This window comes from Phascolarctos cinereus, unplaced genomic scaffold, assembly GCF_003287225.1.
Source record: "Phascolarctos cinereus isolate Bilbo 61053 unplaced genomic scaffold, phaCin_HiC Scaffold_726;HRSCAF=1367, whole genome shotgun sequence".
Lineage (NCBI taxonomy): Eukaryota > Metazoa > Chordata > Mammalia > Diprotodontia > Phascolarctidae > Phascolarctos > Phascolarctos cinereus.
Window position 1 is genome coordinate 402,145,358 of NW_027556098.1, and position 14,877 is coordinate 402,160,234.

Here is a 14,877-nt window from a genome sequence, read left to right on the forward strand (position 1 = left end):
CAGCCACACTGTACCTTGACCCCAACAGAGTGGTGTCATTTTGGTCTTCTTCAAGAACAAAAGACAACAGGGCAGCTAGGTGATGCAGTAGATAGAGCACCAGCCCTGAAGTCAGGAGGTCCTGAGTTCAAATCTGGCCTCAGGACAAACACTTGACACTTACTAGCTGTGTGGTCCTGGGCAAGTCACTTAACCCAAATTGCCTAAAAGAAAAAGAAAATTAAAAATTTAAGAACAAAGGACAACAGCAAACCAACCATACTTCATCCTGAATCTCCAGTTTCTTTGTAGAAGTGGGGGGCTAGGGGTATGGAACACTACACATGTTTCACTTTTTTTCATAGGTTGATTAGCTTCCTGAACTGTTTTCTCTTTTTTAAAAGATTCTCAGTTGTAAGAGATGGCTCTCTGGGTGAGATAAGGCCATAAGGGGTACACTAGAGCCAGCCTGAACTGCTCCCCCAAGAGCGGATTGTTAAATTTTCAATGTGAGCATTGGCACTTCAGAAATGGGGAAACAGTATAAATCAGGGCTTAATTTATTGTTTTGTTAATTGCTTAGATTTAAGAAAATGATGGGGGAAATGTTAGTTTTCCATCCGTTAAATATAAAAATCATAAAAACATGCCCTGTATTCCTCTTTTCTCCCCCAGAGAGCTGGTTGTTAAATATTTACTAGTAAGGGAAAAGAAACATTGGGTAATGTAGGTGATATAAAAACAGAGTATATATTCTTAAATAAATTTCTTGCCACAGGTCTGGGGAGTATTTCATAGAGTTGTTCGTAACACTCTTTCCTCTGACACAGAGCTTCCAGGGAAGGGACCAACCAATCCAGGGACACTGTCCTAGCTGCCATGTTTTGTTCCAATTCTGTGCTATTCTTGGCACCAAATCTCCCATATTTCCTCCTCTTTCAGGCACAGAGAGAAACAACACCATCTGTGAAGAGTGCCAGGCAGGGACATTTTCCCCCAATGGGACTCTTGACCAGTGTCTGCCATGGACCAAGTAGGTATATAATGCTCTCTGGGACTTAGTGGTTCGCTCTTTTTGCTTGTTCATTTATAGTGTTTTAAACAAAAATTCTGACCTTAACAAACACCAAGCAAAGCAAGTGTTTCCACACACAAAGCAGAACAAAAAAAAAAAAAGAACAAGAACAAGAAGAAATATCCACAGGGTATTCAGATAAATGTTTCACAACTGGATCTCTGAAACATAAATATACACAAGACACACTTTTCAGTTTATTCATCATCAACAACATTTTCTTTGTCATTTTCTTAAGTCTAGACACTCAACAAAAAAACAAATCAAGCCTTCATTTATAATATTTGCCAGTATCTGAGGCATGAGTCTCACCCTGAAATTTAACAATGGGCTTATGGATCGAGCCAATTCCAGTACGCCTCTGAATGTACAGCAGACTATACAGCTTGCATTTCCTCTTAGACATAAAAGAAATTCAACATCTAGCTTTCAAAGCTGTTCTCCTTGTCTACACTTCCTTCTGGTCTTCCTTCTGTTGGACAGCTCCCATTATTATGATTTTGCCCTTAAACTGAACTAAAATCTGCCTTTCTGTGTCTTCTCTCCATCACTCCAGTTTCTACCCTCTGGGGCCAAGCAGAGTGAGTTTACTTCTGTTCCACTCAACATCTCTTTAAATACTTGAGACAACCTTTGGGCCTCTCCAAGCCATCCTTCAATAGCTCCTCACAGTCATGGTTTGGAGCCCTGGTTGCCCCAGTACCATGGAAAGGGCTTTGGAGTCAAGAGAATCTGGGTTAAGATACCATGGGGGCTACCCACCTGTCCTTGGGCCAGTGAGATAATATTTTTAAAAGCGTTGGAGATGCTACATAAATGCTAGCTACTATTATCAATAATTTGAACTCTCTGTGGCAGGTTTTCCTCATCTATAAATGAAGTCCCTTCCAGCACAGAAGCTATGAGCCTATTGCGCCCTCTTGTGGAAGCTCTCCAGATAACTGAGGAACTTCCCAAAATTGGGTCTTGAACTCAACTCTTCAGATGTGGGCTGACCAGGACAGTGTCCATGGGACAAGTACTGCAGTAGCTCTTTTATTCTAAACTTACCAATGTAGTCTAAGGCTAAGCTACTATGGCTGATTTTCTAATTGTGCTGCTGATTTACTTCTCCAAACCTCATCATTATAATTAGAGGATTGGATTAGGTTGCTTCTGATGTGCATTTTAACAACAATAACAATAATAATAAGCAGCTGGGTGGCACAGTAGATAGGAGTGCCAGGCTTGGAATCAGGAAGACTCATCTTCCTGAGTACAAATCTGGCCTGAGACATTTACTAGCTGTGTGCCCCTGGGAAAATCACTTCACCCTGTTTGCCTCAGTTTCCTCATCTGCAAAATGAGCTGGAGAAAGAAATGGCAAACTACTCCAGGATCTCTGTCAAGAAAACCCCAAATGGGGGCCATGAAGAGTCAGACACGAGTGAAACGCTAAACAGCAATATTAATAAATTAATAATACAATAACAATTGAAATGGACATGGGAGGAGCAGGGCGTAACCAGGATAGAACTAATTCTATCTGCTCCCTTAAATATTATTCGTTTAGGAAATGTGATTAGTTTCAATCCAACTTCTAACCATTTCCTCATTTGGGGGAAGAAGGGGAACCCTAGTAATAATGATATTAATGTAGTGTTAGAGATCCCAAGGGGAGAGAGAGAGGGAGAGAAAGAGAGAGACTGACTGAGAAACCTCTACATGAAGGTAAAGCCCACTTGTGATGTGGGCTGTCATGTGGCTCAAAAGAAGGCTAGGCTCCTCTAGCCTTTTCTCCCATCTGCCTTTTCCAAGGAAGATTTTAATCCCTGCCAGAGCAGGAGCAAGAAGTTAGGGTCGGAGGCTACTTTGTTCTTCTCAGAGAGATGGGGTACCAGGCTAAAATTATAACTATCTCTTCCTTTAAATATTGTTAGTCTGAGATATGACCAGATTTAATATGATTTATGATTGCTTTGTCTGTTTTGGAGGAGGAAGGGAAACCCCAAGTCTCTCTCCAAAGCTTGACCCCCTTCCCACCTAATACCACATCTACAATGAACACAGAAAGCAAAGATACATACTTATCTAAATTGTAGCAAAAGGGAGACCAGAGAAGATAAACACAGGAGAATATATACCAGACAATAAACAGCGATGGAGGACCAAACAAGTGGTGCAATCGATACAGCACTGGCCCTGGACTCAGGAGGACCTGAGTTCAAATCCAGCCTCAGACACTTGACACTTACTAACTGTGTGACCCTGGGCAAGTCACTTAATTAACCCCATTGCCTAGCCAAAATTAAATAAATAAATAAATAAAGAGTTAAGGAGCTTTACTACTGGGAGCAGATAACTCAACTTGACCAAGAGAGAGTTCTAGATCTCACCCAAAGGCAAACTCGCTGAAATCTCAAGGGCAGCAAGCTGGGGGTGAGGACGTGATGGAGGCTGCTGGCTCCTCTCATGGGTTCCCAGAGTCTTTCCTTCAGCAACCTGAATTGGGATTGGCCTCTTCCATCTTCTCTCTTGAAGTTGGAAGCCAGAAGCAATTTGATGCTTGAAGAGCTCCCTCAAAATACTTGAAGTTGAGGAGTCCTGGAAAGGATTGATCAAGGTTGGAGTCCTCCCACCAACTCTGCCCAGCCAGCTCCTGCAGGGCAGGGCACTCATCTTCACCAATGAGGAGAGCATCTCATACCAATCGACATCGAGACAGGACCTAAAATTACAACAACAATAATAGCTAACTTTTACATAGCACTTTCTAGGTATTATCTTATTTGATCCTCAAAACAACACTAGGAAGTATGTGCTATTATTAGCCTCATTTTACAGATGAGGAAACTGAGGCAAACTAAGATTAAGTGACTTGTTCAAGGTCACACAGCTAGGAAATGTCTAAACTATGATCTGAACTCCCATGTTCCAGACTCTAGGTCCAGCACTCTGTCCACAGGTGCCCGCTGGACACTTAGCTATCTCTGGCTCTATGATCTTTTTTAGTTGATTTTTAAAAGCCTAATTGTAAGACATTGATTCCATTCAGTCTTATTATTTTCCATGTTACTGTTAGCTCAGGCAGTGGAGGATACAGGGCTTGCCTTAGAGTCCAAAATCCTCAAGTTCTGTCTCCTAGACATAGTAAGCTTTGTCTAAAAGGCAGGTCACATGGTCAAAGGATATGAACAGACAGTTCTCAGATGAAGAAATTAAAGCCATCTCTAGTCATATGAAAAAATGCTCTAAATTATTATTGATTAGAGAAATGCAAATCAAAACAACTCAAAGGTACCACATCACACCTATCAGATTGGCCGACATGACAAAACAGGAAAATGATAAATGTTGGAGAAGATGTGGGAAAATTGGAACACTAATACATTGTTGGTGGAGTTGTGAACTGATCCAACCATTTTGGAGAGCAATTTGGAACTATGCCCACAGGGCCAGAAAAATGTGCATACCCATTGACCCACCAATAGCACTTCTAGGGCTATATCCCAAAGAGATCATACAAATGGGAAAAGGACTCACATGTACAAAAATATTCATAGCAGCCCTTTTTGTGGTGGCAAAGAATTGGAAATTGAGAGGATGCCCATCAATTGGGGAATGGCTGAGTTGTGGTATATGAATGTAATGGAATGCTATTGTGCTATAAGAAATGACGGACAGGCTGACTTCAGGAAAACCTGGAAAGACATGGATGAACTGATGCTGAGTGAAGTGAACAGAACCAAGAGAACATTGTACAAAATAACAGCCATGTTGTGTGATGACTAATACTGATCAACTTAACTCTTCCCAGAAATACAAGACATCTCCAGAGGCCTCGTGATGGAAAATGCTATCCACATCCAAAGAAAGAACTATGGAAGTTGAATTACTAGGTTTTTTTTCCTCTTCTGTTGAGCTTTGTTTCCTCTTTCTGATGGTTCCTCCTATTGGTTTTAATTTCTACTTACAACATCATGAATGTAAAAATATGTTTAATGGGAATGTAAATGTATAGCCTATATCAGATTGTGCACCATCTTGGGGAGGGTGGTGGGGAGGAAGGGGGAGAAAAATTTTAAACTCAAAAGTATATGGAAATGATTATTGATAAATCAAAATTTAAAAAAAAAAAGAATGTAAGCTCCATGTGGACAGGGACCATTTTTTTGTCTTTCTTTTCCTCTCCAGCACCTGGCACATAGTAATGGATTAATTACTTGATATTGTTGTTGATGAAGATAAATGATAACAATGATGTTGATGATAATGTTAGTAATGACAAGACAGGCCTTTACCTTTACAGGAAGTTTTCGGTCAATAAAGGAGATTTTCCATTTCCAAATAGATAGATAGATAAACAGAGAGAGAGAGAGAGAGAGAGAGGAGAGAGAGAGAGAGAGAGAGAGAGAGAGAGAGAGATAAATGGCAGGTCATAGCCTCTCAGTGCCCTAACCAACAATCTAAGGCTCTCAGTTCCTGACAATTCCTGCATCAGGGGAAGGCATTTCTCCATCAAGGAATTCCCCCCACTGATGAAATTGCATTTCTGGGCCCCTCAAAAACAAGGAAAAAAAACCAACAACATCATCTGGTGGTTCTAATTTGTCTAAATCTTTTTGGACCCTGCCTCTGGGCATGCTGGCTTTCCAGCCAATCCCACATGTGTGCCCTCCCTCCTGACTTTGTGTGCTGTCTACAAACTAGAGAGATGTGCACTGCTGTCTACCTACTTCTCTCCCTGTAGTTGGGATATTCTGCCTCTCCTTCTGTAAGCTTCTCTGGCTACTGCGTTGCCTGGCTGACTGTAAGTGGGGGAGGATGTGGATCACTCAGTTTTGCTGGACTGATGGGAGTAAATTCATGTTTGATGACATGTGTCTTCATCTGTCTTCCTAGTTGTACTACCCAGGGTTCATTTGAAGAAAAGCCAGGCACCAACACCACAGATGCATTGTGCTCACCAAAGAGTAATCTTCAACTCACACTTATTGGTATTCTCTTCATCATCATCATCGCTGTCATTGCCTTCATCGCCTTCATCATTTTGGTGGTGACGTTAGTTAGAAAAACAACTGAGAAACAGGTAAGCAGAGACATAAAGAGGGTGGAACAGTAGGGATTTTGCCCCAGGACATTGGATTTAGAGGGCTCTGACCAAAATCGGAGTCCTTCAGGGCTTTAGAACCAACATTATCCAGAACTTGGGCAAGCATGCCATCATAAAATTGACATACAATGCTGATGAACTTCTCCAGGCAACCAACTTTTGACATAATTTTCCATAAGCCTTCACAACTGACAGTATCAGAGGCCTTGGTCAGATCTACAAATGTTGTGTACAGACCTCTGTTCTGCTCCTGGTATTTCCCCTAGAGCAAACACCATATCGACCACTCCTTGGCTTTTTCTGAAGCCACACTGGCTCTCATGTAGATGACCATCTTCCAAGTGAAGGATCAGTCTATCAAGGAGGACTCTGGCAAGAATCTTGCCAGCAATGACTAAGAGAGACCCCCTTGTGATTGTCACAGAACAATCTATTTCCTTTACATTCGTAGAGATGGACCATGGAGGCATCCTTGAACTCCTGGGAGATAACCTCCTCTTGCCATATAACCTGGAAAATTTCAGTCAGCTTTTGTATGAGCAATGGACCCCCCCCCACCTTGTAAATCTCAGCTGGAATAGAATCAGCACCAGATGCTTTGCCATAGGAAAGGAGCCTAATGGCATTCAGAACCTCTTCTTCAGTTGGAACTTCAGCTGGGGAGATTGACTTCTACCTGAGGTTGGTCAATGGCTTCAGCATTGATTGATGATGGTCTGTTGAGGCCATTGTGGAAGTGTTCAGCCCATCTCTCCAGGATCATGTCTTTATCACTACTCAATGTGGCTCCACCAGCACTGAGTAGTTGAGATGCACCATAGGTCTTTGGTCCATAAATTGTCTTCATGGCATCATAAAAACACTTTGGATTGTTACTATCAGCATAAAACTGAATTTCATCTGCCTTCTTACTGAGCCAAGAATCGCACATCTCTCTAAGCTCTCCTTGTACTTTACTTTTGATTGAAATAAATGCTGCCTTCTTAGAGATGGATGCACTACCCTGCTGGTAAATCCTGTGGAGTTCTTGTTTTTTATATTTAGCAGCCCTTGTGCATTCCCAGTCACCAATGGAGTGAAACAAGTCTGTGTGCTTGCTCCCATGCTTTTTATTTGTTTTTTGTTTGTTTGTTCGTTTTTTGCTTTTAGGCAACTGGGGTTAAGTGACTTGCCCAGGGTCACACAGCTAGTAAGTGTCAAGTGTTTGGTCTGAGGCCGGATTTGAACTCAAGTCCTCCTGACTTCAGGGCCAGTGCTCTATCCACTGCACCACCTAGCTGCCCCAACTCCCATGCTTTTTAGCATGATGTTTTCAGCCATGTTGTCAAGTGCTTTCAATGAGGAAGAACATGGCAACAAGGTCAGCTACCGTGCTGATGGTAAATTCTTCAACCTGAAAAGGCTACCAGCCAAGACCAAAATGGAAGGAGTGCATGATTTCCTGTTTACAGATGATTGTGCACTCAATGTGGCCCCTGAATCTGAGATGCAACAAAGTATGGATCAATTCTCTGCTGCTTGTGCTAATTCTGACCTAACAATAAACACCAAGAAAACACACGTTCTCCTTCAGCCAGCACCACACCATCCATATGTGGAACCATTGGTTATAGCAAACGGAGAAGTTTTGAATGCTGTGGATAAATTCACTTACCTTGGTAGTATTTCCAGGGATGTACACATTGATAATGAGGTTGATGCATGCATTTTCAGAGCTAGCTCAGTGTTCGGGAGGCTCCTAAAGAAAGTGTGGGAGAGAAGAGGTTTTAGAATGACTACCAAACTGAAGGCCTACAGAGCCAGTGTGCTGACTTCAATGTCGTATGCCTATGAAACCTGTAGTCTACCAATGCCATACCAGAAAACTGAATCACTTCCATTTGAATTGTCTTAGGAAGATTCTGAAGATCACCTGGCAGGATAAGATATCAGACACTGAGGTCCTTTCTTGAACTAAACTGCCAAGCATTCAAACTCTGCTTCAGAAAGCCCAACTCCAATGGGCTGGCCACGTTGTTGTTAGAATGCAAAACATACACTTGACAAAAAGATTATTTTATGGAGAACTCACACAGGGCAAGTATTTACATGGTGGTCAGAAGAAACGATACAAAGACACTCTCAAGCTCTCTCTTAAGAACTTTGGAATTGATTGTGTGACATGGGAGACACCGTCACAGGACCACTCAGCATGGCAAGCCCACATCAGAGAAGGTGCTGTGCTCTATAAGCAAAGCAGAATTGTAACAGCTCAAAGGAAACACAGAATGAGCAAATTTAGAGAATCCACCCCAAAAGTTCACATTGATTATTTGTGCCCAACCTGTAGTAGAGCATGCCAAACTTGTTTTGGTCTGATCATTCATAGTCAGACACACCATCCCTTGATCCCAACATTTTGGTCCTTTTCCAGAACAAAGACAACAACCAAGAAATAGCAGATCTCAGTACCTAAATCATACATTCATTCAGTGAATCTAGGGAAATGCCAGCTGGAAAGAGAAGGAGTGCTTCCCCCTGTTCCCCTCCTTCCTCCTTTCTCCTCCCCACCCTTCCCCATTTAACTGAGGGTACACTTGACCCAGGTTCAGTCTGTGGTACTTGCCCCCAGGCATAGACATTCCTAGTTATATTTCTGCTGCTAATCACTAACCCTTAAATTCACACAAAGCCAGTCTAAATGAGATTTCTTATCATCTCAACTTTGTGAAGCGAACTTGGAAAATAGTCTTTTCTCCAAAGGGAGGTAATGATTGTCAGTAGAGATAGATATATAATAGATAAGTAGATAAATAGATAAGTAGATAAATAGATAGATAGATAGATAGATAGATAGATAGATAGATAGATGGATAGAAAGATGGATGGATGGATTGAAAGATGCTATATAGAAAGGCTAGATAGATGGAAGAATGTGACCCAGAAATATCATTATTAGGTTTGTTTCCCAAGGTGATCAGGGAAAAAGGAAAAGAACCTACCTGTTCTAAAATATCCATAGCAGATCTTTTCGTGGTGGCAAAAAATTGGAAATTGGTGGAATGCCCATGAACTGGGGAATGGCTGAACAAGTTGTGGTACATGATTGTGATGAAATACTACTATACTGTAAGAAATGATGAGCTGACTTTGACCTTCCCTCACAGCAGGTTAGCATTGAAGGTGGTATTGAAAAGCCTGCATGTGCATTCAATTCTTTGGTTTTTCTCCTTCCCTCTTCCCCTTCTCCCCCTTTACTCCCTGCCCTCCTTTGCTCACTCAACCTCTTTCATTCAGTGTCTGTAACTTGAAGCTAATTTGTACTACTGGATATCTGACTGGAGCCACAGATACAGAATCTGTATTGTTCTTACTGAAACACAGCATGGAATTAACATTAAACTTAAATAAAACAAACCTAAATTAAAAATGCCAAAAAAAAAAAAGATAAGAAATGATGAGCTGGTTGACTTTAGAAAAACCTGGAAAGACTTGCATGAAATAATGAAAAGCGCAGTGAGCAGAACAAGGAGAATGTTATATGCAGTAATGGAAACATTGTTTTAAAAATAACTGTGAATGACCTAGTTGTTCTGAGTACTATAAATACTCAAATCTACTATAAAGGACCTAGGAAGGAAGACACTATGTCCCTCTAGAGAAAGAAGTGATGAACAGAAGTACACATAGGATGGTTTTACATATATTTATAAATCTGTGTCAAATGGTGGCCTTCTCTAGTATAGGATGGGGAAGACAGAGGGAGACAGTTTGGAACTTAAAATGTAACAAAAGGAATAAATAAAGCTAAATAAAAAGATAGATGGAAGGAAGAATAGAGAGATGACAGAGAAAATGATGAATGCAAGGATGATTGAATGAAAGGAGGAATGGGTGAATGGATAGATAGCTAATGGAAGGATAGATGATAGATGGAAATATAAATGGATAAACAGATAGATGGATAGATGAATATACAGGTTATAAATAAAGCATTTATTAAGCACTTACTATATGCCAGGAACTGTGCAGTCAAAAATGTTCTACACATGTCAACTCAAGTAGCATTTATTAAGCACCTACTGTGTGCCAAGCACTGTGCTAATGACATATAAACACCCAATGCAAGTCAATTCAGCTACTGGATTTATCTCAGGAGCCATTTATCAATCACCTACTATGTGCAGAGCAATACGTTCAGGAGCCAAGGTGAATGCGGTATTTGGTTCAATTCAATAAACATTCATTAAGATCCTCCTCTGTACAGATACCATACAACAGTAAAACAGTTGCCATTTTCAAAGCACCTACTGGCTGGTGGGGATGGTGGAATTCACCACGGACATAGAGAAGTAGACTGTAAGTGCCAGATACTTACAAGATCCTGTTTTGGCAGGAGGGAGGAAGAACACATCAGAATGAGAGTTCCTCAAAGGTAAGGGCTCTCTCCCTTCTGTCTTTGTCTCTTGAGTACCTAGCATGGTTCCTGGTATAGAGTAGGTGCTTAATAAATGTTTTTACATTGATTGACTGCAAAGTCACATAGGTAGTGTTAGAGGCATTATATGAACCCAAGTCTTTTTGACTCTGAGCCCAGGGCTCTATCTACTGCACCTTATATCAATGTTTCTGTAATTCTATTTACCTATTCATTGTATGTCTGAAAAATGTATCTATCCCTCATTTTCTTTGCATTTCAGCTTATGATGTAAAAGGAAGAGTGAGTAGCTTTTGCCAGATTTATGGATTGATCAGTTGCGTTGACTGACCCGACATCTTTCTGCTAATGTTGCTGCCTGGGGGTCCCCAGTTCTAGCTGAGAACATCCCTTTCATCCACCTTCGATCTATGACAACAAACCCTGAATGTTTCAATTTGGCCAGTGATTTCTAAATCTATCTTTCCATTAAATAAGTGACATTTTTTGTAAAAAACACAAGGATTCCAGACACCCCATTTTAGGAAGGATGTTGATAAGAGAGGAAGGTGGCCCGGATGGTGAAAAGCCTCATATTCCTTCCATGTGAGACCTGAATGAAAGATCTGGGCGTGTTTAGTCTGGAGCAGGGAGGGAGCAAAGGGGACACATGATAGGTGACTTCCAGTTGTTCCTTAGAAGATTTTCTTGTTCTGTTTGGCCCCAGAGGGTAGACCCAGAAGCAGTGGGTGGGAGTCACAAAGAGGGTCATCTATGGTCAGGCTGAAAGGCAGGACAAGCTTCCTAAGCATTCGAGCTGTTGTCAAGTAGAAGCTGTTGTCTTAAGAGGCAGCCGGTTCTTCTTCCTGGATGTCTTCAAATGGAGGCGGGAGAATCGAGTTCTGAGGAGCTGAGGGAGAGGATTCTTGCTCAGGTTTGGGTGGGGTCACTGCCTCTAAGGCCCCTTCCTACCCCGTGATAGGGAAAAGCCATGAGAAGTCCTGGAAGTGAGGGGTTATATGTAAAGTCGTTTGATCTTAGATAAATCACTTTCCTTTTTTTCTGAGTTTCAGATTTCTCCTGTGATATGTAAGGGCTGGATCAGTGATAATAGTTAAACAAAGAGAGAGAGAGAAATAGGTCTGAAAAATTTGGAACAGCTTCAAATTGACTACTTTTTCTTCTCCATCTATACTTTACTGTGTTTCAGGCTGAAGCATCCCACCCTTGAAAAATCTGTGACTTCCTTGAGGCCAATGGGTCAGTCACCAACTTGCCTGTGCAGGAAACCACTTAACAAGAAGAATCGGCTCCACTACGGGAAATAACATCCCAGAGTCAAGACAGTGGGGAACTTGACAATGCTTTTGGGAGCTTTGTCTTGGAAACACCAAGGCCAAGTCATACTCTCTGTCACTGAGACAAAGCTTATATCCCCAGCAATAGTATCCATTACCTGCTTGCACCTTCTCTTAGCTTTGCAGCCAAAAGCATTCCAGATGGCAAGTGATATCTAAGGCAGGCCAAAAGTTTCACCAGCAACTTCCAGTTCTGACGTCCTGTCCCAGAGCAGAGCATGGCAGACAGGGCAATGAAGCCTGACTTCTGAGAGGTTAGATGAGCTGTGAGTATGGGCCTGAAATGAACAGAGTCTGCTTTCCAAGGACCAGCATGAAGAAGGTGGCTGGCCACCTGGTGCTTTACAGAAGGTTTATTTCATATTTACTTTGCATATATTTATTTATTTATTAGACTTGTTCAGTTGTTCAATCATATCTGACTCTTTGTGATCCTATAGGGATTTCCTGGCAAAGATACCGGAGTGGTTTGCCATTTTCTTCTCCAGTTCATTTTACAGATGAGGAAACTGAGGCAAAAAGGGTTAAGTGACTTACCCAGGGTCACCCAGCTAGTAAGTGTCTCAGGCCAGATTTTTTTTTTAATTAATTTATTTATTTTTCGTTTTCAACAACCATTTCCAAAAGCTTTTGAGTTTTAAATTGTCTCCCCCTCCCACCCCACCTCCCTCCCCAAGATGGTGTGAAATCTGATATAAGCTCTATACGTACATTCCTATTAAACATATTTTCACATTAGTCATGTTGTAAAGAAGAATTGGAACCCATAAGAGGAACCACCAGAAAGAAGAAATGAAACAAAAAAAAGAACAAATAGTATGCTTCGATCTGCATTCAACCTCCATGGCTCTTTCTTTGGACGTGGATAGCATTTTCCATCATGAGACTTTTGGAGATGTCTTAGATCCTTGCATTGCTGAGAAGGGCTATGTCTATCAACGTTAGTCATCACGCAACATGGCTGTTACTGTGTAGAATGTTCTCCTGCTTCTGGCCCTCTTCCACCTGTCTTTACAATAAACATCGTGTAATATGCATAACTCCTGACTGGACCAGAGTTGTTCATAGGCACCAGCAAGGCAAGTCAGGTTTTGACAAATTGGTATCTGAAGTGGGAAGACCTCCCTCCTGTCAACTCCAGACTTTATATGGGTTTGCTGGTACCCCAAAGGCTCACCAAAATACTTCATAAAATATCTAAATTTTGATTGAAATGAAAGAAATTAATTATTCCTTTTTCACAATTTTGGTTTCCAATATTTTTTTTGTTTGTTTCTTAGTTTTCAATTAATTTTGTATCTTTCTTTCATCTCAGCCACCTCCAACATGGCCATTGTTGGAAACAGAGAAGAAAAAGAGATTTGTGTTCTTTTTAAAACTTTTTTTGGAAAGTTCACTTTTTTTTTTTTTTGGTGAGGCAGTTGGGGTTAAGTGACTTGCCCAGAGTCACACAGCTAGTGAGTGTTATGTGTCTGAGTACAGATTTGAACTCAGGTCCTCCTGACTCTAGGGCCGGTGCTCTATCCACTGTGCCACCTAGCTGATCATTTTTCTTTTCTTCTTCTTCTTCTTCTTCTTTTTTTTTTTTTTACTGTCTGTTTCTTTTGGCTGATCACACCAAAAGGCATAGGTAAAACACCTGTTGGCCATGGGGTAGCACAAAGCATGGATAACATAGTACAGACAAAACAGACATGGATCCTTTGAGGAGCAGCACATATGTTCCACAGTAATTTTTTAAGGGCAGAGTAATAAAAATTAATACTTTGGCTAAAACAATTCCCCTGAATACTCAGGTACTTTCAAATCAGATTTAGCCTGTGGGTATTCCCCACTTAAAAATTCCTTTTTCTTCCCCACTAATGTGGCAATATCCTCTAATAAAGGCTTTATCTAGGGGGAAAACAATTTCTTTCTCATGTTACTAATGAGGTCCCACCTTTTGTAACAGGTCATATTGACTTTTGTTTTAAGGCTGCCTTTCCAAGCCTCTGTAGGGGAAGTCCTTACTGGGCCTATCCCAGCCTTCTAACTCCCTTATACTTCCCATTGCAAACACCTGTTGACTGGGGGGGTTGATAATTAGGAATTTGTCCTAATTAGGAATTTATTTTGTTATAATACTTTGGGGATTTATTTATTATACTTAAAGACATTTTATATCCACATAATTTTGATAAATTCCAATTTTAAAGATTTATTTTTATTTTAGGGTTGAACAAGAGAGAAATATTTGTCAGTTTCCAACCAATTTACTTCATAAAAGTTTGCGATTACCTTTTTAACATCACAATACATTTTAAGCTATTTTTTACTAAAGAGAAATACTTTTGTGTGATTTTAGAAGGTCTGATAAATTTTATTTGTAAGCTAATTTATTGCAATAATTTGATGATATTGATAACAATTGTATCCAATCCTACTGTGATTAGTGAGACTTCGTTGTTTGAGGAGAACACTTATTTTGGGACCCTGAATATTCTTTTTTGAGTTTCATTCTTGGGTTTATTGTGTCCTTGCATTACTGATCTTAGATGGGTGCTTTAAGAAAAACGTCAGCAGTCAGAAGCTCAATGGGGGTGACATCTGAGATCTGAAGCTAGGAAATATCTATCCCTGGGAATAAGGTAGGGAGGTGACCTTGGGAAGGCTAAGGTTGGATTCTTCTTAATTCATTTTCCCATGCAAAGAATCTGTCCACATGGGTCCATATGCTGGGCCACTCATAGTAGTGTAGGCCTTGAGGACTAGTTTTGATGCTGTTAAAAACATGTCCCTGCTTATCACTCTTGGAGCACATTTCTGATATCAGAGTAGGCAAAGAGTAGACATTTGTCATTGCAATATTGGATCTATTGGGTTATTAGATTAATACTAAGGCATCTGAATTACTATAAAAAGCTGAAAGTGGGAAAGATCTTACTATTTTGACCTGAATTTTTTAATCATTCCATGGCCTAAGCAAGAGTTAAATTAG

The 14,877-nt window shown here is 40.7% G+C and overlaps 1 protein-coding gene across 9 annotated transcripts in view; it reads left to right on the forward strand.

Moving 5' to 3' along the window:
• LOC110200380 (tumor necrosis factor receptor superfamily member 14-like) overlaps positions 1 to 12,940 on the forward strand; it is a 38,509-nt gene extending 25,569 nt beyond the window's left edge. For 4 of the 9 annotated variants that reach the window (XR_013482564.1, XR_013482561.1, XR_013482560.1 and 1 more), the window contains exons 7-10: positions 922 to 1,012; positions 5,936 to 6,122; positions 10,393 to 10,560; positions 10,826 to 12,940. Coding sequence is in view for 4 of the 9 variants with exons in the window: in XM_078145751.1 (XP_078001877.1) it covers positions 922 to 1,012; positions 5,936 to 6,122; positions 10,522 to 10,560; positions 11,753 to 11,773 (338 nt within the window). In the remaining 5 variants the exon portion in view is untranslated. Of the gene's footprint in view, positions 1 to 921; positions 1,013 to 1,912; positions 2,073 to 5,935; positions 6,123 to 10,392; positions 10,561 to 10,825 lie in introns of those variants that run through there. The other 5 variants (XR_013482562.1, XM_078145752.1, XM_078145751.1 and 2 more) reach the window with 5 other exon arrangements.
• Positions 12,941 to 14,877: the final 1,937 nt, after the last annotated feature.